The sequence below is a fragment of the Paramisgurnus dabryanus genome, chromosome 11 (genome assembly GCF_030506205.2).
Source record: "Paramisgurnus dabryanus chromosome 11, PD_genome_1.1, whole genome shotgun sequence".
NCBI lineage: Eukaryota > Metazoa > Chordata > Actinopteri > Cypriniformes > Cobitidae > Paramisgurnus > Paramisgurnus dabryanus.
Window position 1 is genome coordinate 10,485,139 of NC_133347.1, and position 24,865 is coordinate 10,510,003.

General features: G+C 38.0%; 1 protein-coding gene across 3 annotated transcripts in view; it reads right to left on the reverse strand.

Annotated features, from left to right (window-relative positions):
- The window catches only part of prkcz (protein kinase C, zeta), a 105,195-nt gene that overhangs the window by 73,378 nt on the left and 6,952 nt on the right, over positions 1 to 24,865 (reverse strand). Inside the window, exons 2-4 of one of the 3 annotated variants that reach the window (XM_065246669.2) lie at positions 24,277 to 24,398; positions 24,030 to 24,119; positions 23,615 to 23,665 (exon numbers count right to left, since the gene is read on the reverse strand). In XM_065246669.2, the coding sequence (XP_065102741.1) occupies positions 23,615 to 23,665; positions 24,030 to 24,119; positions 24,277 to 24,398 (263 nt within the window). Of the gene's footprint in view, positions 1 to 17,785; positions 18,167 to 18,250; positions 18,676 to 23,614; positions 23,666 to 24,029; positions 24,120 to 24,276; positions 24,399 to 24,865 lie in introns of those variants that run through there. The other 2 variants (XM_065246673.2, XM_065246672.2) reach the window with 2 other exon arrangements.

Consider the following 24,865-nt stretch of genomic DNA (forward strand, 5'->3'; position numbering starts at 1 on the left):
TACGTGAGGTTGCGCAGGCGCGTCATACAACCGCAGGGAGACAGAAGTTGTGGTTTAAAAGTGCATTTTTTTTTCTTGCCAAAAATGACAATCGTTTCACTAGATAAGACCCTTATGCCTCTTTGGGATCGTTTAGAGTCCTTTGAAACTAAAATTTTAAACTGCATTAAAACTGTTAAGTGTTGGGGTCCATTAAAGTCCATTAAAATGAGAAAAATCCTAGAATGTTTCCTCAAAAAAACTTAATTTCTGAACAAAGAAAGACAACAACATTTTGGATGACATGGTGGGGAGTAAATTATCTGGATTTTTTTATTAAGAAAATGGACTAAACCTTTAAGATTCGACACTCTCATGCCTTGCCAGCACAACAACAAAATTAATTTGTCAAAACACCCTTTAAGATTATGATGTCATTCTCTTCCATGTCTGATTCTGACCACACACTGAATCCTGATCCTGTAATGACTCTGAGCGGCTTGTCAGATGTATTTATCAAACACATGTGTCTGCCTACTCCAATCGTGATGCTTGACAAATGCTTCATGCTGGTGAAATTGAAGCAGATTGGACAGACTGGAACTCATAAAATTTGAGATAAAATGTATGAGGGGATGACATCACACACAAGAAGAAAACAATCATAAAACATTAAAGACACAATGAAATTCTAATAGAGTTTTGTGGCTTTTAGTCCACGCCTGTCAGCTTCATCTGTCTGCTTTTGTACTCTGCCAAATTATACGATATTTTACGAATAATAGCAGACATACCAAATGTATTTACATATTTGTTCTTAACAAGATTCTAGCATTTTCTATGCGGTTTATCAACACACAAGTAAATTTGCAGTAAACACCTTGGCATCTCAAATTCACCTAACTTGCATGTTTTTGGACTGTGGGAAGAAACTGGAGAACCAGCCGGGCTTAAACCAGGGACCTTCTTGCTGTGAGGCAACGGTGCTACTCAACGAGCCACCGTGCTGCCCTCATTTTAAAAATACTAAAAATAAAAAATCATTAATGGGAATAAACTGCTTTTCAGGTAATTTAATTACAGTTAGATTAGTCTGTACTTAATGTTTGATAAAATGTACAGTACATATTCAGTGCATATGAGGAAAACGTTATGATCCATTTTCAATGTGTGATAACCAGATGGTGTCTTGAAATATCATACTACATTTGCATGCACGCAATATGGCAAAAATATTCTTCTTTTTTATCTCGGGCACTCTTTCCAATAAAAAAGAGTTTGAAAACGGGAGGAGGAGGAGGTCACAAGCGTATGCAAAGACATCCTTCACGGAACAACAAAAGGGCCATTAGCCAACAGGCACTCAAATTAAGTATTTCCAAAATGCATCTATTTAAAACAACTGACCGAGGACATTTAGGATAATCGGAGTCAAAGTCTGGCAAGGCATACAGTGCATGAGGTGGTGAGACCTTTGGTCTGAATCAACTGAGGTGCATACAAGGAAAGGTGAAAGGTGTTAAAGGTGTTATATTGTGTTCAAAGGAGAGTTCACACAAAAATGTAAATTCTGTAATTATTTTCTCGCTCCCATAAATTAATTTTTTCTGATGGAAGATACAAGGAAGATATTTTGAGAAATGTTTGTAACCAAACAGAAGCCCCATTGACTTCCACAGTATTCTTTTTCCTACTATGGATGTCAATGGGGCTTGGATCGGTTTTGGTTGGTGAGGGTGAGTAAATGATGACAACATTTATTTTCATTTTTGGGTGAACTATCCCTTTAAGAGGAAGAGATTAAGGGCCCTATTTTAACGATCTGAAACGCAAGTGCGAAGCGCAATGCGCAAGTGACTTTGTGGGTGGATCTTGGGCGCTGTTGCTATTTTACCGGTGGAGAAATAACTCTTGCCCCAGGCACAAATCAATAAGGGGTTGGTCTGAAGTAGGTTCATTATTCATAGGTGTGGTTTGGGCGTAACCTCAAATAAACCAATCAGAACGCTATCCAACATTCCCTTTAAACGCAAGGGCACAAGTTCCATGGCGGGTTACTATTATTATGACGGATTTACCAGGCGCACGCCAGGAGCGGTTTACAGCCGAGGAGACCGACGTTCTTGTAAGAGCAGTCAAAGGCAGAGAAGTTGTTTTGTATGGGGATAGGAGAAACACGCCCAAATCAGCGTAGGTTAAACAGGCGTGAGAGGAAATAGCCACAATTGTCTCATCAGCTGGCATCCCCATCGTTGCGCCAAACGCTATAATGATGTCAGGAGACGGGGGAATCCCAAGCTTGCCAGCATAAATCGGGCACGCCGTGTAACGGGAGGTGGATCTGCCTCAGGACCTGACGCCAGCAGAGGACATCGCTGCGTCCACCCTCACCGCTGAAAGGGTTTGGGGGCTTTGAAATCGGACCCAAGAAACGCAAGCAAGGTCCAACCCCAAAGTACACTTACAAATCAAGTTCATATACTGTACATTAAGGTTTCTTATAAAAATATTTAAATCGTTATTTGCATGAGAATTTTTTAACGCAGCCACACAATAAATAAAAACTATCACCACAATGCTTTCCCTTATCTCATGTGTTAATATTTTTTATTGTAACAATTTATGATTTGCAAAAATAACTGTTGCATCTGTGTAGATTAGATAAGCAAAGTGTGTGCGCGTTGTGCACGCTATACATTATGGTAAAGCATGTGCCCTTAAAATAGCATAATGAACCACGCGCAACGCGCCGCTGACTTTAGACTAGTTTTTTTGGTCAGGGGCGTAATTGTTTTTTGAAACTGCAAAATAGCATCAGGTATGGTTTGCGCCGCAACACGCCTCCTTTTATGCGCTGAACCGCCCAGGGAGCGCAAGTTCATTCCCTAGTTTGCCGATGTGCGTCTGTGGAGGGAAAAACCCGCTGTGCGCCGGTGGAAAATATGAATGACACTGACAAAGTCAATTGCGCTGGGTGCAAGATAGGGCCCTTAAAGTGTCAAAAACATGAGATCTTAAAATATTTGGCTTTTATATAGGAACTTGGATTGGTCTTGGTCTGGATCTGATCTTAGGTTTTGGTCTGAGTCAGAATTTTTGTTTCTGGTCTTGCATATAAAATCTTGAATTCATGAAACTACTATCCAGTGGCAGCTCGTGACTGCTCATCCGAGGGACGCAAATTCAAAAAAGTGTTCCGAGTATTGCTCGTATTTTCAAAATTTGTGTTTGTTGCGTCATGTGAACCATGTGCATCACGTGTTTTGTCAAAATTAGTGCCTGCTGCACACGTGTCAAAACAGTTTATGATAAAAGTGACGCTCATGTTCACAAAATATACGCAAGACACTCCCTTAACAGGCACTCTGATTGGGCATGAGATTATGCGAGTATCTGGCAACACGAGTGTCTCTTTTATCATAAACCCTTTAGACGCGTCTCCATCAGGCACTTATTTTGACATGCATGTTGTGATGAATTTCACATCGAGCGCCCTCGAAAAAAGAAGTCACCGGCTGCCACTGCTACTACAGTATGCATAATTTCAAACATATAGAGTGGTTTTCCAGTGGCTGGGTGTCAAGTGCAACAATCTGCATTAGATCTTCTCCAATCTCTCATATACTCTACAGGTCGTCACATAAACGCTGAACAAAGAGCAGGTGTGGATCAATGCTTGCGTAACTGACAGTAAAGCTTAAAGGGTGAAAACAGAAGAACCTTACTGTCACTAAATAAAAAAAACATTCATTATCATAAGCGGCGGTATGAAGAATAAAACTGTAATCTTACAGAAAGAAGCTTTTATCACAGAGGAAGAAAATTTCACTTTTTAGGTAATCAGCATAAAGTCATGAAAGCATGTCATCCATTCACACACAGTAATCCTACAGAGATTACAGTACAGAGCCCCTACACAAAATTTTAAACTGCATGCTGTACAATACACCCATAGTTAAACCTATCATGCAATAATACTGCTGGAAGTTCAGCTAACACTTTTCATTTTTATAAAGCAGTATGTAATCACGGACGTGATTTAAAGCCTATATTTAAACAAACAGAAAACCTATCTAGATATTCTGACTACAGATACAGCATTCTTCACATATCTGCATTGTCCTCAGAGTCAACAATGCCTTCTGTCACACGATTGCAGGATTTCATCATGCCAGACATCGTGCCAAACCTCTTCCTGCCTGGCAAAGGGCCCTTTGTGTGTCTCTGTGCCTAATTCACTGCATCAAGCACTTTTCTCTGTTGTCAAACAAGATTCTTCAAAAATATTCAGATTTCTGCAATGGCCCCTAGGATGATTTGGACAATAAAGCAACAATTAAACATCACTAAATTGTTGTAATTGCATTAAAAGAAAGATACACTTTTCAAGCAAAATATCTAAAACATAATATATACAGAGATGTTTAAGCAAATTAAAGTGTAGTCCATTAAAGGGACGCAAACGTGTTTTAGCAATATAAAAATAGTCTCTGGTATCCCCAGAATGTGTCTGTAAAGTTTCAGCACTAAATACACCACAGATCTTTCATCTTATACGATGTTGAACATGGCCATTTGTGACTGCAATGAAAAACGTGCTGTTTTTGTGTTGTGTTTCTTTAAATGCAAAGAAAGCTTCTGTTCCCCTCCCCGTATGCAAAGTAGGGTGTAGAGTGCTTACACATGTTTGGACTACATCAAAACATGTGTCTCTGGCAGAAGGTTGAACTACGCAATCATAAGGCAGAGTCTGTGAGCGGTCATGGGTGGGGCGTAATCAATGTGACATCACATTGATAGGGGATCCCCAACAGCCTGTTTTGTGTGACTGTTGCTGTTTAAAGGAGATTACACAAAGAAGAAAAGATGGATTTGTATAATTACAGGATGTTTCTGCACACACACTAGCAACTCATTTTCTGCTAGAAAAACATTTAAAAGTGCATTTTCTAGGATGGGGGTTTATCCACCTCCTATGTGATACGTGGACATAATTTTTTTTTATTGTTTGCACCATAATACTTAATTCTGTGTAACTGGAACCTACACAAACACGGACAACTACACTGTTCAAAGAAAAATATTTGATTATTATATTTTGGACTGTCAAAAGATTAATCGTGATTAATCACACACAAAATAAAAATGAGTTTTTGCATAATATATGTGTTTGCACTTTGTGTAATTATTTAAATGCATGTATGTATTCAAGAATTTTTTACACGCATATATATTTATTTAGATTTTGATCGTTTTTTTATTATATATAAATGTAATAAAATATACATAAATAAAAAAATTCTTACATTTATACATCTATGTGTGCATTTATATATACATAATAATTACACACAAATATATTATGCAAACACAAACTTTTATCTGGTATGCGATTAATCGAGATTCATCTTTTGACAGCCCTAATTATTTTTATTGGTTCTTCCTAACCCCAAAATAGCTGGTAGAAATCTGAAAAAAAAGACAAACCAAAGCTTGGGTCTAAGGAGGTGAAAGCAACACTTTGTAGTTTGCCATGTAAGATTGGCTTTCATCCGGGTATAGATTGGTCCGGGTATAGTCATTTCAGAGAATTGTTTCTAAACACATTATTAATGTTAGAAATGTATTGCTAAAACATTTTGCAAAGACTATGTACTATGTAGAACTGAATTATGGAGTTACAGTACACCGTTAAACAGTTTTTCCACATTTCTGTGTTCAAGATTACACTGTAAGCCCAGACAATTTGATTCTACTTAAAAAACATAGGGTAACTCACTGCCCTAAAAACATTTGTTAAACAAACAAGTAATTTTAAGTTAAACAAGTAATTTTAAGTTAAACAAACATGTAATTTTAAGTTAAATCTACTTAAAACTGCTGAACAGGCCATTTAAATGTTTCGTTAACTGAATATAAAACGTCTTATTCCAGTATATATAACAATATAATAAACTTATTTTAACATAGTTTTATAAAACTTGTACGTTTAAGAGAACTCTGCAATCTTTGCCTCTCACAAAAAAGAAGATGCATTGCAAAGCAAAGGTAACATCAAGTAAAGCACAGGTGTAAACTTCACACAGAGACCTCAACACTGAACACACAAGTCTCAATAATGGTGACAGTAATCAAATCTCGTGAAGTGAAAAGATGAGCTCTTGCACTTCACCACAAAAACAATAAGCTACATAATGATAACAAAAAACAACTGCAGTAATATAAATGAAGAGAAACAAACAGCAAAACAACACTCATATAACAGTAGCAGTTAATGTATGCATGCTGCAATGCATTATGGGTAAAATTTTCAAATCCAGAGACTTAAAGGAATAGTCTACCCTTTTGCCATATGTTATTACCTCAACTTAGACGAATTAATACATATCTATCTTTTTTCAATGCGTGCACTGTACAGCGCGTCGTGAATGTGTTAGCATTTAGCCTAGCCTAATTCATTCCTATGGTACCAAACAGGGAAGCCACCAAACACTTTCATGTTTCCCTATTTAAAGACGGTTACATGAGGAGTTATACCCGTAAGTATGGTGCCACAAAATAAAACTTTTTTTGGTACCATAGGAATGAATGGGGCTAGGCTAAATGCTAACACATTCACAACGCGCTGTACAGTGCACGGATTGAAAAAAGATAGGTATGTATTAATTCGTCTAGGTTGAGGTAATAACATAGTTTAATATGGCAAATGGGTAGACTATTCCTTTAAATAAGCTAAAATAAGTTGATTTAACTCAAAATTTCTTGTTGAATGAGAGAAATCGTGAAATTCGTGCATTAAACTTAAAAACTAGCGTAAACATTTTTCAGAGTTTAGGTTAAGGGTACTTATTTATTTGGGTTAAAACAACATGAGGGCTAACAGTGTACTTGGGCGGGGCTAAAACGGTGGCTTGATGAGGCACAGGAGCCACAGAGCATGTCAACACAATCGCGAGCATCTTTACCTACAGCAGCTTTCCCTACGAGTGGGAGTGGTTTCAGCGCCAACATCAGACACGCCCCCAGCATTTGAGAGCAGAGAATCTGGCCTGTTTTAACTTATTTTATGTTTTTGGCTTTGTGGTTAATATCACGTTTTTCTGTGGTATCACAAACAGGGAACAAATTTAATAACGGACTTTACACTGACTTTAATGCGTTTACTGGAAGATGAGATGGTATGGGTCATAGTTCATGTTTACAGTCGAGCACTTATGAGCTACATCCTAATCCTGCAAGTTAACATAGACCATAACAGAAAACACTAGCTGGTGATAAAATCAAAATTCTATTCTTTTCTATTCTATTCATATTTATTTCACAGGACTGTAAATAACTTTTACACTGCAAACAGTCATCAGTTTTTCTTATGTGTTTGTGCATTATTATTAAGAGCTGTTAAATATGGATGGATGCTTGTGGTGTTAGGATCTCAGAGCTGTGATAAATGTGCCGTCTGCTCTGCAGGAGAACTCTTCATATTTACACAAGCTGATTATGACAACTTAATACCTGAGGTTCAACCCCGCCACTGAAGAGCTCATCTCCTCTGTTACCAAACTTCACATTTACTTACAGTTAGGCACAAAAAAAATCACTCTCATCTTTACTGCTTTCTCATTTCCTCTCTCTCTCTCCTAATCACAGTTTTATTCTCCTCTTTGATTCGCTTTTTTCTTTCTATTCAAAACTAATTCAATGGGCTGCCCTTGCTCCATTGTAATTATTACAGTATTGTCTTTTAATTATGAAGTAAAAATGTATTAGCAAAAAAGCTTAAAATCTAGCTGTCATACAATTTGCATGCAACCCTGAAATGCACGGCATGATTTTAACCCTTTAGATGAATATGAATGGAAACTAAAAATCTCCTGCAATATTTAGTCTGACATCCTGAGGCTGATGTTTAACACCTTCTGTCCACAAATCATGAGTTGCAAGCCCTATTTTGTATTTTATAGTAAATGCATAATTTTAGAGAGACATCATTTCCCCCACCCCATTTGTTTCCTCTGACTGAGCATGGGAATGACAGCTGGCTCCTTCATGCATGACGACAGACAAGCAGCTCAGTCAGCAGGCAGCGAATCAGATGCCTCAATTCAGCCACACAAACATATACACATATAGACAAACATCCCTCCTCCTCCTTTTTCTGTACTTTCACCCATAGTACACTGAGCTCCTTATTTTTCTCTCTTAAGCCCCTCGGGGTCAATTCAACACAAAGCTTTGTCTGAAATTTTACACAGCCTAAGCTAAATATGAATATTGTCTGTGTATTTTTGCGTGTGGCCTGCTGTAAAACGTCTCTGTAGGACATTGTGTAGTTAAAGGGCACCTATTGTCTGATTTTTCATTTCCTTTGGTGTGTAAATGTGTATTAGTAAATGTTAACGATATGCAAAACAGTTTACGTCCTGGGATTGGTGATGTAGACAAGACCGACATTATCATAATTCCTCCCGCTTCGGAGGCTGTAAGTTAACTCCTGTTAGCATTGCATTGCGAGGGAATCTTTTAAACATGGTAAGGAGCGTCACATTTCTGGCTGACGTTAGAGGTATTCAAGCCAATCACAACGTACAGATTAGCTGGCCAATCAGGGACACAACGCTTTTCAAATCGATGAGTTTTGTACAGAATCTGTGTGTAAAAATTTGGAGCTACAAAAATGTACGGTATGTGGAAAAAAAATTGTTTTTTGAACCATAAGCCACGCGAACACATTGTATTATACCAAATATTTTTTTTTAGCAATGAAATAGGTGCCCTTTAAGGCCAGCAAGAGCAGAAAAGGACTAATAGATGAATATACCAAAATATTACAGTGACGCCCGCATCAATATGAAGGCAAATAGAATCAATGATAAATAATCAGAAGTTTGCTAGAAGCAGCCTGGAGGAAATCATCTTTGCAGTGGAAGGCACATGATCATTACTGGTAGATCAAACCTGGTTGCATTTTGTTTATCAACATTGATGTACTGTATATTCCCTGTCAGCTTGTGGCCCAATGACATGGCACATGTATGAAAAGTGTGCATTGAATTTTTATCTTTTATTTGAGACTTTTAAATATTAGTGACATCAGCCACAAGAAGCATTCAAGGTGAAAAAATGTTGACCTTGATGATCTCATCAGAACTATTCAATATACAGGAAAGCCAGGTGCTGTACTGTAGATAATCAGACAGTAAAAAGCAGTAAAAAAATCTTTATGATTATGATTATTATGTGTAAATGAACACATAGTGGTTTTATAGTTTTTACATTTTGTGCACATAATATCTACTGTATGTGTGAACAACAACCCTTATTTCTAATACTCTTGTCTGTGGTGGTTTCTTGAAAGAATTCACTAACGATTGTTAATAAATAATTTAGTTTCTTGCAACACTAAAACATCTCAAGAACCCTCAAGCATTATTTTGCACGTCTCGCTGAGCAAAATAATGAAACCAACACAATTAAATACTGTTTGAATTAATGAATTGAGAACTGTGAAAGACATTCAGCAAACTCTCAAATGTCAACCATCGAGCAAAAAAGAGGTCAGTGGGTCTTTTGGTGTTAAATAATGAATGATCGAATGAATAACAGCTACATCAACTAAGAGCAGCTTTCATATCAGGTTAAGCTGCCTCAATCTGCAATCCTATTGGCTGAGAGATGCCACAGGGACAAGAATCATTGGATGCAAGTCTGTGATGTGTGTTGCCAGTGGTTGGGAAAAAAGTCAACTTGTGGTATACTAAACAACCAAAGATAAAAATACTAGAGTACTAAACATTACTGAAACTATACTATGTCAATCTGTATCAGTGTCCCATTGAAACTTGCCTTAATTTAGCTCACTTTAATTTTTCATTATCATAAACATGAACTTTCATAGGCAGAATTGCAAAATTGTGTTCCCAAGAAATAAAAAAGAAAGAGAGCGAGCGAGAGAGAGAGAAAAAAAACTTTACATTGAGAAACAATGTGACTCTGATGTTTGATAAAGACCAGAAATCAGCAAATATTACAATTATTTACACCTATAAACTATACAAAAAACAAACAAATCTTGCAGATCTTGCAAACATTGTGCATACTTTGCAAGCATTGCAGCTTTTGAAAAATATTATGGATACATTCAAACAAGTTTATGTGGCTATAATGAGTACAGTGAGCCACAGGCAGGGATGTGGGTGGAAAGTGAAGTCAACTCTCTCTCTCGTTCTCTCTCTCTCTATAGTGGGTGGAGGAGAAATAAATTTTTACTGTTATATACATTACCTATTGCCCCTACCTGCACCTACAACAACACTACAGTATGACCCAAAACCTATGCCTTTCCTGACTTTACAGATGTTTAAAAAAACTGAAAGAGCATTTGTGAAGTTATTTTCCACTCCCAAAAACTTTCAAAATATTTAGACTTATTTGAACCAAACACTCCCACATAACAAGCCCCCAGAATAAGTTAAACTTACCCTAAAGTTATCCAAGGTATCATAACCACCCACAAATCATGTTTAGTCATGACAGTGCAGCATGACTCTGCTTTTGCTTAGCCAACACACTGAGAGATTTGTGGCATGACTTCATAAGTGAATCAAAAAGCCTGGCACCAAGGCCGATCCAAGCCAGACGTATTTCCTGAAATGATGTACAGTATGTCCAGAGAGTAAATGGACTTCTGCAAATAATGCTTTTTTCATCCTCTTTCATGCTCACACAATGAGACACACAGTGCTGACTCAAGCCATTGAATCAAGTCAGGAATGCAGATTTATGCATTTGGCAGACACTTTCATTAAAGGAAATCGTTTCCTGGGATCGAACCCACAACCTTTGTGCTACTACTACTTACAAATGCAATGCTCTAACAATTGAACTGTAGGAACCCAGCATGGTTATGACATGGATGATTTGCAATAAGTTTTAAACAATGAAGTTGTTTACATCCTCACTATTTTAATGGAAGATTTTTTAGGAGCATAGCTGCCTGTTTTATCGTTAAAAACAGATTTTTTTTTTACAGTGAAGGCATAAAAGTTTGCATTTATTATAATCAGCATTTTGATTGTTTTTTTAGCTACAGTCTGTTCCTTAAATATATATATACACACTGTAGAGCGCACAATGCACATCAACACCTGGTGTCTCTCGCCTCAGCCTGTGAAACTGTGAGGGAGGGGGAAGACATAAAAAGAAGGCAAAGTGAGGAAATAGATGGTGTGATAAAGGGTGAGAACTGTAGACCCTGGGTAAAAATCTAAAGATATCTTCCTATTCGCATCTCTCAAAATTGAGTTTGTGGTGATATCAAGCCTAGAAAGCCAAAAAAGACCTTTAGATTGAGCACCGACATACAGTATATACCAGGGTTTCCCGCAGCACTTTTCAGTTCGGGCGGCCCACCTAAGCTGTGATACCCTACCACCTTAACAAGGTCGTCCAAAAAATAATAATTCGCTGCACAAAAGGCCGTCAAGTGCATCTCGGAGAATAGCATGGACGCGCTTCACACTGCGAGCGGGCACGTCCACATGGCCGAAATGAGAGAAAGACATGGTTCGTCAATGTCTGGAGGATAACCAGCCTGTTTATAAAACATTTAATTCATTAATAATCTAGTATGTGTTCATTATCTGTCATAGTTTTTTCAAAATTGAGTTTTATTTGAGTGTTTTAAATAAAAATATTTTCATCATGACGCCCCTTTGATTGCCACGCCCCCGGCCCACCCACCTGCACAACCCTACCACCTTAACTAACAAATTTTCTGCGGGAAACCCTGTATACTTCTACAATAGTAAAAATATATGCCATTAAATGTTTAACATACTGTCAGTGGCTATCAGTGACAAGGAACCAACAATGCATTTTACCACAAAGACTATAAAAATTCACACAATGCCGCAGTTTCTATTGCTGCGTCCGGAATCGCCTCCTTCTATACTATAAAGTAGGTGAAAATCAGTAGGTGAGGCCAGTAGTATGTCAGAATCTAGCCATATTGCCTAGAAAATCGCAACTTTTAATTTTCCGTCGGTCTTAGTACACAATGTAACTACAGAAGAGTCAAGTTTTAAATAGAAAAAATATAGAAACTCTTTGGTTATTTTTGAGGGCGATGCTAATGTTATAATCAGATTCAATGGATTATGCTAAGCTATGCTAAAAGTGCTAGCGCCAGACCCGGAGATCAGCTGAATGGATTCCAAAACTGTAAAAATCAAGTGTTTAACTCTAGGGGAGCTGAAAAATGACAAATAGTACAGATGTTGTCAGGTTTAATTGTTGGTTGGAAATATGTTCTTTAGTGCCTGAACGAGTTCATTGAACGAAAGTTCATGAACTTGTTCATATTTTGGGCGAATGTGAACTGAACGTACTGTACTGCCTGATGAACGTTACTGTGAACTCGTTCATTCTGGTGTTTGTGAACGGCACACTTTCTCAGTTTAACGGCGTTCAATAGGGCGCCAGATTTCTATAGAGTCTTCCAGGCGAAATCCCGGCTAAAACACACTGTAAACAGACCTTAATGTGTATCGGAAAAAACACCCAATCTGGCAACCCCAGCGTTTCACGGCTGCATGCGTCATCAAAACACAAAAAAGCATGGAGGTGACACACTGACTCTGGATGCTGCTGAAATCCCTGCCGCGCCACTCACATAGTTTAACATTTAATAACATCATATTTGTCCCAAATCGTTAACGATTAACATAGGCTGCTAACGCACATTTTGGATCTTGAAATTGACTCTCGCTATTTAACGTGCACATGCGGCGTGCTATATGCGAGTTGTCCGACCTACATGCGACGCTGCACAGCGCTTCTCACCCGGTGTGCGACCCCCTTGAAGCACCTGGCTAGCCTTTCAAGGTATGTGCAAGCAAATACAAAAATTAAAAGACAGTCAAGGCTAATATAAACCCTGGTTGGATAAGGATTTAAAGTTGGATATGAAGATGAAATCTGACGCATTTAGCTTCAGTGTCAAAACTGATAAAATTATTGCTGTCTGTGGCTCTATTTGAGCTATAATGGCAATCATTTTAAAATATAATATGGGAAAAAAGAACTATAAATTAGTTCATTTTTGGAACTGTGAACTAGTTCAAAATTTTGAAATATGAACTATGAACTGAACTAGTTCATTTTAAAATTGGTGAACTGAACTTTGAACTAGTTCAAGTGTACTTTCCCAACACTGATGTTCTTATATATTTACATTTCTGCACTTGGCAGACACTTTTATCCAAAGCAATTTACAGTACAAAGTGTACATTTTTATTGTGTGTTCCTTGGGTTTGAATCCATGACCTTTTGCACTGCTTATGCAATAATCTTACAGTGAGCTACAGTATACAGAAGCACATAAATTATATTGTGACCTTAGCCAGTGATTTTAGAGATAAATTACACACAGAGCTTCCCTATTGCATTTGTAAAGCCAGCAAAAATGTTTAAAAGTCTTTGAAAGTTGCAAAAATCATCATGTCCCTTAAAATTGCTATTTATAAGCCAAGCTAAGGTTCATAATGTGCCCCACACTTTAGGGATCATTTCTAAGCCGCTGCTTAAACAATATTGACCCTCTCTCATGACATGCAAACAAATCATTGATATCCTGATTTTAAACAATTACACACATTTTGTGAAATTATTATATCAGGTTTTTGAAAACCATGCAAATGTTTAGCAAAATGGCACATATATTACATAAGGTAACATAGCATACTGTTTAAAAATCCAAATGATTATGAATTATGGATGTACAATAGTATTAGGAACGTTTCAATGTGCCAAATTGTTTTTAATAAACAACTATGACATCATAACAAGGCATAAAATATACAGCAGACAGAAATGAAGTCTTTGGCTTTTCTGACAGTATATAAAGAGGCCTAGGCTGGTCATTGTGTGAACACAACACTTAGCACTGGCAACCACTTAAGACTCCAGCAAACATTGTCCTGGACCACAAAAGAGGGAGAGAGATGAAATAGAGGATAGGCAGAGGACAGGAGGAGACAGGGGAGATAAAGAGGAGATTTTGAGGGCATTAAAGCATGTCTGCATGACTATTTTAGGATGGGCATTGGAACAGGAATGCCCACTGCTCGCTGCACTGTTGGTTTTGACCTTCAGTGTGCGAGTAAAACCATGTGATGGGACTCATGCTGTAAAATAAAAGTTATATTCTTATCTGGTAGTGACTGAGATAGGTCATCCCTTAAGAATTTTTTTTTGTATTTTTTTCTTTTTCGGAAAGTGCATGGTGGTTTTCATTTTTTATGCTCTCAAAATAACAAAAATACTCACATTTAAAAAACAAATACGTCACACAGAAATCGAAATTCTGGCATCATTTACTGTGACTACTCTGTTTGTCCAACCAATGGCAGACAGGGAGCATAATTAGAAAAGCTGTCTAAAATTTTTTTTTTTTCATAATTCTGTTTGGTGGTGGTAGTAAATACACACTTAAACTTTAATAGTGAGACTACACAGAATAAATGTGCTTTTAAAATGTCATTTTTAACAGTGCAGGACAATGAAAAAACTAATAGAGTTTATTACAAGAGAGCAATTACAATTAAAGTGTATCTGAAAGACAATAAACTAACCACTAAATAATGAACATCACGTGCAAGCTGCTAAGCAAGAAGTTTTCTCTCTGCGGAGGACATCTGATCAAATCTAACCTGGCTTTCTGGAGGAGTGGAAATGAGGAGGAGAGAACAGCGGCACATTTAATAAACGGAAGAGAATGACCGGCGTGGGAGAACGAGAGAGAGAGAAAACAGTGGAGGAAGAAAGCATGAAAGATCATGAGCGGAGGAGACGAGGAGGGCAGTCAAACGCTGAGTTGGTAAGATGGGTAGAGAGCTGACGGATAGCGAGAACGAGGGAGAGAAAGACAGAACACTCAGGATGGTGAAGTCAAAAATTCAGTTAATGAGCTGGGAAAAAATGACAGAGATAGAATAAGAAAGAGGTGATCTTTATCATTCATATTCTCCATTTTGGAACCATCTGTCTTTCCTGAGACAGTCCACCACATCTATTACATCATAACAACCATTACCATGACGATAAACCTTGCCCGGCAACAGCTAACATAACAAGCTTGATATTTTTTTTACACCTAATACCTAAAATAGCCACAAAACAGGCAGCAGAGCTTTTAGAGAAACATTTACCACTAAAACCAAAGGATGAGATTAAACTGAAGGTGACAGAGAACTGCTGAATTTATCCTTAAAGGCGAGGTGCATGAACACTGAATCACCTAAACAAACACGCCCCTACCCCAATAGAATCTGGACCTTCATTTGATAGACCCGCCCCACACATACGCAACCCAGGCAACGATGTTGGTTAGTAGACACGCCCCTTACTGCTGATTGGCTACAAAATTAACAGGCTAAATTTTCATGGATGATCTCTCATTCAGTTTGATTGTAATTTTAAGAAATTTTAAGTTAAAGGGACACTTACCTTTTTTAAAAAAAATGCTAATTTTCCAGGTCCCTTAAAGTTAAACATTTGATTTTTACCGTTTTGGAATCCATTCAGCTGATCTCCAGGGCTGGCAGTACCACTTTTAGCATAGCTTAGCATAATCCATTGAATCTGATTAGACCATTAGCATCGCCCTCAAAAATAAGCAAAGAGTTTCAATATTTTTCCTATTTAAAACTTGACTGTTCTGTAGTTACATTGTGTACTATTGAAAATTCCCAAGGAGACTATTTTCAGGCGCTGTATAATATCACTACGCCTGCTGTAGCCATGTTACGGCAGCAAAGTCCTTGATTATTACGCTAGAAAGAGAGTATAGTTCATAGCCTTATCGGCCTAGAAAATCGCAACTTTTAATTTTCCCTCAGTCTCAGTACACGATATAACTACTGAAGAGTCAAGTTTTAAATAGGAAAAATATCGAAACTCTTTGATTATTTTTAAGCACAATGCTAACGGTCTAATCAGATTCAATGGATTATGCTAAGCTATGCTAAAAGTGGCACCACCAGACCCGGAGATCAGCTGAATGGATTGGAAAAATTGAATGTTTGCGGAAAGGGGAGCTGAAAAATGAGCATATTTTCAAAAAAGTGGAGTGTCCCTTTAAAGGTGGGATTTGAATCCGGTTTCACACTAAATTAAGTACTACTGCACACTATACTACTAACACATAAACTTATGTACAGAACAAATGTATTGTTTCATTTCCTTTCGGTTATTATGTCATAATCCATCAAGGGTACCAAGTGAGTCATCAAAACCACCTACAAAGATCTAAATAAGAATGTGGCCCTGTAAAATCCACGCTTAAGTGTCATAATCTAATTTTTAGATTAGGAACATCCGATATTGATTTCAGTCATTGATTTCAATCTTTCACATGACCTTACTCAGTCAGTATTATAGATACCCCGGTTATATTTTCACAGTATATGTTCTTTACATTATGTAGGATGATTTATGTGCAGTAAATCACAAAAAATTATTTTAGCTAGGATTTCACAGACTGGGTCACGTAGCATCTCTACTCTGCGATGCTATAATCTTTCCACCGTTAAACAACCTGACATGCCTAAGAAGCACATATCAACCTGCTGACAAGGCCAGCTTACAACAGCATGAATTTCCATGCTGGCCCATACTGCTGTATACAGTACGCTATACTGTTCCACTGATATGCATAGATAAACAACATGTACTGATTGATGGCATTAGGTGAAAAAGGACAGAACGAGTAGTCAATCACTTCTCAATGAAAACAATCATGCAAAGCTGGAAGGTGTGTTTTAAACCAAAACACTACACAGAGTCCTATTCGAAATAGTTGGACCTAAACCACACTGACACTACAAAATCACCATCTTTAATCAGTCTGGTTAAGATGCTTACATCCAAGGTTTATCCTAAGCACCCACTAGCATGCTGCAGTGGCCATATTTAGATTTATGACCAATCAATACTGGAACAGGTGGATCATATGACAGGCAAACACAGACACTGCAGCTAAAAACAGCAACATTGGGAATACATTCGGAAATTGAGTGGTATTCCATCGCAAATTACTTAAACAACTGTTCTGAAATAGTCCTGGACACTATTGGCCCTCTCTGTCTGAAACATCAAGGACAAAAGCAACTACACGCACCGTGGACACACATCAGAGAAACCAAACAGGAATCAGTGAGGCGAAGATCCCCAGTGGACCTGACATGCATCTGATGGCAGGTCAAGCCAAACCACACAACGAGTTTGCAGGTACATCGGGCAGACAACAGACCGAGGAAGAGTCACGATAGGAAAGCTTTGCGTTCCAGGAATGGGAGCACAATTCTCTCCTTTGTTATTTTCCGAGAACGTCAGTAACAACTAATCTGCAACAGCATTCAATGTGACTCCTTGTGGCTCATCCACTGACACACACACACAAATGTTTGTTCCCCGTACGACACAGAGCCTCGTGTTTGGGTGCATCACGGCCGAGAGGCGGTGTTAAAACTGACATCTCGATAATCATGTCAGTCGGAGTTAAATAATGCATGAGCATCTATTTTAACCACGTGAAAGAAAGAGGCAGGCCAGAAGCATTCGTAATGACATAAACACCACCTATCCACAGTCAACAGTCAAAACTGCACATTTGGGTGACCACAAACACCGAACAAACCCTCCACACCCTCTCTCTTGACACATCACTCAATCTGAAAGGAAAATACATTGAGACGGCACACAATAACCTCGAGCAAGACCTTGAGTTGATACAATACCATTCACGTACCGTCTGACTTCTTTGGATGCATTCAGTCTCCGGCACTTCTTTGTGTGTTGAACGTAAAAGCTAAATTAAAGGATCCTTTCCTTTCGTTCCCAAACTATGACTAAATCAGGTGGGCAATCACACACGAAAGCACTCGCACGCATCTACCGTGGGTTCAGACCCCCACAGGAACCACAGTATGGCAAGCAAGGTGGGTCATCGCATCACTGCAGGTGAGATGAAAATTACGGGAAGAGTGGAAATTAAAAGGGACCAGGATGTCCGATGCATCCGATTTGTTATAATCTCACAAAAACGAACACACACACACGGATGCATGCATGCACGCACGCACACATACATGCATGGATGCACCAGGGCTGGACACACCGCGCGCTAGCTCAATGTCAATCGCACCCCCAGAGAAAGACAGCGGTAGAACGAGATGCGTTGGAGAAATGAAAGAGATGTGGAAATGCAGCTCACCGATTACGTCCTGTTTTCTGCTAGATTCAGCGCATTTTCCCTGGCAGCCTCCACGATGCACCGGCTACATCCCCTCCTCCCGCACTCTCTCCTCTTTTCACTCAATCTCTTCCTCTTCCTTGTGATTTATTTAATTATTTCTCCCCCTCCCTCCGCTCCCTGCTGTTCTGTCGCTCCCTGCGAGGATTCGTTTCAGCTGGCTGTCCTTGTGTAGGCTGCCTCCTCGACGGATGGATGAATGGATTGAGGGATGTTTCTATCGGGAACTGGAGTTTAATTGAGATAGGCGGCACAAACAAAAGGAGGGAGCTCCCGCAACACAGACTGATATTTTGCTACGGTGCCTGGCTCCGCTGTGCACTCTTCGCCTCTCTCTATTATTCCTCTCCCTCGCCCTTTTCTTTTACTCTCTCGCTCGCTCTCATCCCTTGGTCAGGGTGTAGCTGGGTCCCTAGACGGTCGGTGGCAAACAGCTGAGGGGCTCGGTAGAAAACATGGAGTGGAACTGGGGTTGATAAGAATAGATTTAAAGTTGCAGGGGCTTCAGAGTGGCTTTTGAATAAAAAGGAGAGGGAGTTCCTGTATTTAAAGGGGAGGAGATGGGTTGCCAAGTCTGGTAATGGCAAGGGTTGTTTCCTAATTAGTGATGATTACAATAGCAAACCCCTAATTCTTACATTTTGGAATTTAAAGGTGACATTTCACAAGACTTTTTAAGTCCCCAGAGTATATATGTGAAGTTTTAGCTGAAAATATCATATAGATCATTTATTTTAGCATGTTAAAATTGCCACTTTGTAGGTGTGAGCAAAAATGTGCCATTTTTGGGTGTGTCCTTTTAAATGCAAATGAGCTAATCTCTGCACTAAAGGCAGTGCCGTGGTTGGATAGTGCAGAATAAGAGGTGGTATTATCCCCTTCTGACATCACAAGGGAAGCCAAATTTCAATAACCTATTTTTTCACATACTTGCAGAAAATGGTTTTCCAAAACTAAGTTACTTGGTTGATCTTTTTCATACTTTCTAGGTTGACAGAAGCACTGAGGACCCAATTATAGCATATTGTGATATGTCCCCTTTAAATATGCCCTTCTAGTTTTTTCTACATACAGAAATGACATATTAAATCATGTAGACAGGTGTGCTATTGCTAAAGTATGCATACTTAACAACTAATAGGGATGCAGCGAAAGGAAAATTCTTGGCCGACGCCAAATAAAATAAACATGGGCCAAATACCAAACATGTTTTTTTTTTCATTTTCCTAATTTTTTGCCATTTTCATCACCATTGAATAAGTAACATTTTCAGAATTTCCCTTTTTACTATATTTTTTATTTCACATTATTTAACAATGAGTTTTTTGCTATTTTATCCAAATAATTTTGTTGCCGAACATTCGGTACATGTCTAGCAACTTAGGCAACACATTTCATCCTATAACTAAATCAGTAAGTTCTGCAAATTAACAGTCTCCTCTATATTTTTAATTTCTTTAAAAATGTAGTTATAAGGTGTCACCACCATGTCATCCAAAATGTTGATGTCTTTCTTTGTTCAGTCGAGAAGAAATTATGTTTTTTAAGGAAAACATTCCAGGATTTTTCTTATTTTTGGACTTTAATGGACCCCAACACTTAACAGTTTTAATGCAGTTTAAAATGCAGTTTCAAAGGACTCTTAACAATCTCAAACGAGGCATTAGGGTCTTTTCTAGCGAAACGATTGTCATTTTTGACAAGAAAAAAATGCACTTTTAAACCACAACTTCTCGTCTATCTCCGGTCCTGTGATGCGCCAGCGCAACCTCATGTTATGGCGTAATTGCGAAAGGTCACGTGTTACATATATGAAACGCACATTTGCGGACCATTTTAAACAATAAACTGACACAAAGACATTAATTAGTATCATTCGACATACAACAACGTCTTTCTCCACACTTGTAAACACTGGGGCGTAGTTTCGCATATGTCATCCGTGACCTCTTGACTTGCTGCGTGAAGTCGCGCTGGCGTGTCACAGGACTGGAGATAGACAAGAAGTTGGGGTTTAAAAGTGCATATTTTTTATTTTTCTTGTCAAAAATGACAATCGTTTCGCTAGATAAGACCCTTATGCCTCGTTTGGGATCGTTTAGAGTCCTTTGAAACTCTGTTGAAAAAACATTTTAAGTGTTGAGTTAAGTGTTAATTGTTGGTGTCCATTAAAGTCCATTCAAATGAGAAAAAATTCTGGAATGTTTTCCTCAAAAAACATAATTTCTTCTCGACTGAACAAAGAAAGACATCAACATTTTAAATGACATGGTGGAGAGTAAATTATCTGGATTTTTTAAAGAAAATTGACTAATCCTTTAAGCATGGTTGACCATTGTGACTCTGTCTTTGAAAAACCCAGCTAAAGTCACTTGATGTGATTTACTGATTTACTGTTTTCAACATAAAATCATCATACATAATGTAAATAACTTTCTGTAAAAATATAACCTTGATATCTTGAATACTGAGCGAGTAAGGTCAGGTCAAAGATTGAAATCAATGAAGGAAGTTCCTTATCTCATAATTCAATTATAAGACTTTAACCTGGATTTCACACACAGAGTCACAGTGATCATTCACATCAATTGAAGATACAAGATCTCAGGACCTCTCCTACACACCCCAGCAGAGTTGTGCAGGACGAAGAGAGTAATATATATTCTGAAGATATCTATCTAAGGTATGACTCTCAGCGGAGGTTAAGAACTGTCATTGCGTGAAGAACACTGCAGAAAAGATACAGCCGACTATGACTTCTCATTTAAAAAACACTTCCTTGAAATAACCCTGTGTGATTAATAGCACATTATAAAACGGCAGTTCTGGTCCTTCATTCTGATTGGTTGAAGCGTTCTAAGCTGTGATAAAATACCCCGGTAACCCCATATGCACAACCGGAATGTCATAGATTGTCTCTGCCACTTTTGAAAACCACCATACAGTATCGGATCAAGGAAGTGGACTAACCTAATAACATGCCAAAGAGTTGTTGTGTGGTTTACTCTTCACAGCTAAACATTATTGAACAATATTATCTCAATAATAATTTATTGCATGAGGACACAAGCGTGCTAAAACATACCGTTTAAGTTATGTAAGCTTCCCACAACTCCAATATTTTACAACCTATCATGATCATTGTGTTATTTTAGATAGATAACTGCTGGGCTGTCTGTCCGTTATCAACCAGCCCAGGCTTCCTGCCATCATCATCCATATCTTGCTGGAAATATCATGAATTACGTATGATGCTATCAAAAGCTAAGCCAGGCTAGTTGTATTGCTGGGCAGAAAAGTGCACTCAGTACTCTAAATATAAAGACGTAATATATACATTTAAAGATGTTTACTTTGAAATACGAAGTAAAATCATTCCCTGGTTTCCCTGTTGACTAAATGAGGTACGAGTAAATGTTACACAAATTTGATGCTGGGAGAATAAAGGGACATGTTTTAAAATAAAATTTGTGGATGTATCTTTCAGGCTTTAAGGCAGGGAGTGTTGACATATAATTACTTGACATGTTTAATCTGAGTGATTTTTTAAGTTATTCACGCCTGCCGAGTGTGTACGAACGTTGCTTTGTGCCGCTATTTTGTATGGAAGACTAGATTATTTTCCCCTAAAAAGGGGCAGTTGAGTTCCCGAATGTGCTGGTAGCCCATATGCTTCAGACCCAATTACATAGCTTAAGTATCACTGTGCCACTGTTGCTACGTACTGATTTATGAAAATAAACACTAGTCTTTAATCATATTTTACAACAATTGCATAATTAATGCCGATATCCAGAAAATGTAAATAAACATCCAGATCTTTAAACTTTTTCCCCGCCATTAATGAGTTATCTTTTACAAGGTGTTTGGACAAAATGTGTGTGTTGGCAGTGTGTGAACACAACCATCTACGATAAAAAAAGCTGTTTTGATTCTCTTATCAATGTGAGGTCACACTGATAAAGCCCCGCCTACTTACAGTCCTGCATTACCATAGTGTCCACCCTCACCACGTCGTACTCTATCCACTAAATACTATTGTCTCAGACTGTATTAATCTGATCTATTTTAACTTTGCATCAACCTTAACAACGCCCCTTGGCTATTATAAAATGCACTGTAACCCACTGCTTCTTCGGGCTTATTGCTTTAGTTTCACTGTGCGCATCTTTATAGCATTAAGCCCACAAAAGTCAGTAATATACACACAAATACAGCAAAATATAATGCTAACAAGCCTTTAATGAAATTCTGGAAAACAGATTTGATAAAAAGGCACATGATCACTGAAGCAGATGTACCTCAATAAAAGGTTAAACTTCCATGTAATACAAGATTGGAGCAGAACAGCTCCTGAGCTTTCATGCAAAACATGACTGACTGACCTTGCGTGCCAATAAGCCCAGACCAATTCCACATAACAGTAAGGCACACAATGCATAATGCAAATCGAGGCTTGAGGTTTCTGAACACACACACACACACACACACACTAATTCATACACAAATCATATAAAGAGCTCAATATAAAGTCAAGGATGACTGGAAATTCATTTCACTTCTAGAAAGGATGGCCATGCTGTGTAAAAGAAGCTGACTCATCAGTTTCGAGACAGTAAAACAGCAGGTTAAAACAGCATTACTGTGCAGTTACTCGAGTGGTTTAGTATACAGTCCCACTGAGAGACACAAACTTTTTCACCACTACAGCTAAAACTAAACCTTTAGTCCCTTAACAAGACCTTTAATTTGACGGGAATAAATAAGGACAAAATTGGACCCTCGTTGTGTTTGTTGAGCCTTAAAGTTCAACAAAAAAATAAACTCAATTCCTGGGAAATTCAGTAAGTTAAAGGTGTCAGTCATTCGCTGTACTATAAGTACTGGACATATAACCTAATCAACACAGTTTAGGACAGAACAACTAAAGGATATAAACAAACTAACCAAGTATTAAATGTTGGCAAGTTTTAAAATAACAACATGAATGACGTCTAGGATATCTAAGAATCAGAATATTCTGAGGGTTAATCAGAAACAACCATTTAGCAATCGCCTAGAAGATTCTACCACATACCTTAGCAACACCCTGGCAACAACCCACACAACCCTAGCAACACCACTAGGATTGTATTGTACTTGACAGTACTGCTTGTTGATGCAAGAAATACATCCTTCTCATTTAAGTCTTTTTAAAATATTTTTTTTCGAAACTGGGTCGCTGTATCAGACAGAATGATGTCATTAAACCATATCAGCAATACAGAGCACATGAGGAGAGCTGAACATAGCAGGACGCTATAGATGATCACAATTAACACTTACTATCCTCTCCTGGGCACGGCATACCAGGTCTTTCAGGAATGCTAGGGAACACTGAAAGGGGGAGAGAGAGAGGGGGGGGGGAGAAAGAGAGAGAGATGAGTGTGACTCAGTCTTGTGGTTTAATCTATTTATAGACCAGGATGCATGAGGACAGCAGAAACGCTTCTAAAGAAAATGGACTTTTATTAAATGCTTTAGCCACTCAGCGTAAATGTAATATTTCAAGTCTTGTGTTGCATTCTGCTGTGTAATACTGATATTTTGAGATGTTCTGTTCCAGTTTAATTATATAAATAGTCAGGTAAAATATACATCGAGTAACTGTATTACTTGGAACAACTGTGAGTTTAAATACCGTAAGCAGCAAGGAGAAAGAAAAGATATTCATTTCACACGTTTTGTAATGAATAAGTACCATGCAGAAGGAGTCCCGATCGCCGGTTCCGGCTGTAGATCCGAAATGCTTCTTCCAGCTCCATCTGAGAGGAGATGGTACATGGGTCCCCTTGAACCAAGTCAAAGAAAACAAATATCAGCAAATACTCTCAAACTATCTGTATGTGATCTGTCAGACCCAATATCTTCAATCTTAAAATCTTCAAAAAGCAAAATGATTAGATCATCATTCCAAATGTGAGTCGAAATAAAAAAATTGTACATACCTTCATCATCAATCCATTTGAGTGTTATTGGCAGCTCTTTGTGAACCTTACACATCTCTCTCACTTCCTCACATAGTTCTGTGTATGTCATGGCCAAGTCCAAGTCGGAAATCAGCATGTTCCTATAGAAATACACTGACATTTAATGCAGAAATCACCTTTATGCAGATCTGAGAACTGTTACAGTACAATGACATTTATTTATATTGAATATCATAAAAAGGCTTAAATACATTATATTAGTTTTAGGTATTTTATGTGATATACATTTTTAGCTATATCACCTCTAATGTCAAACAAACAAATTTCTTTTTAGTGCAAAAACAATGATTTACATTCTGATTTCATTGTATTTTTGTCAGAAAGTTAAATTCTTTTGCTCAAACAGTTTTAACCAAGATTTTATTTACAAACACAACTAAATGGTCAATAGTGTTTTCATTATGCATTAGGATGAATGGCTAGTGTATTTCAAAAACAAACCATGTCACATGAGATGCACTGTAAAAAAAATCCGTAGAAATTGCAGCTGGGTTGCCGGTAATTTACCGTAGATTTAAATTTATGTTTTTTACTGGCAATATTTTGT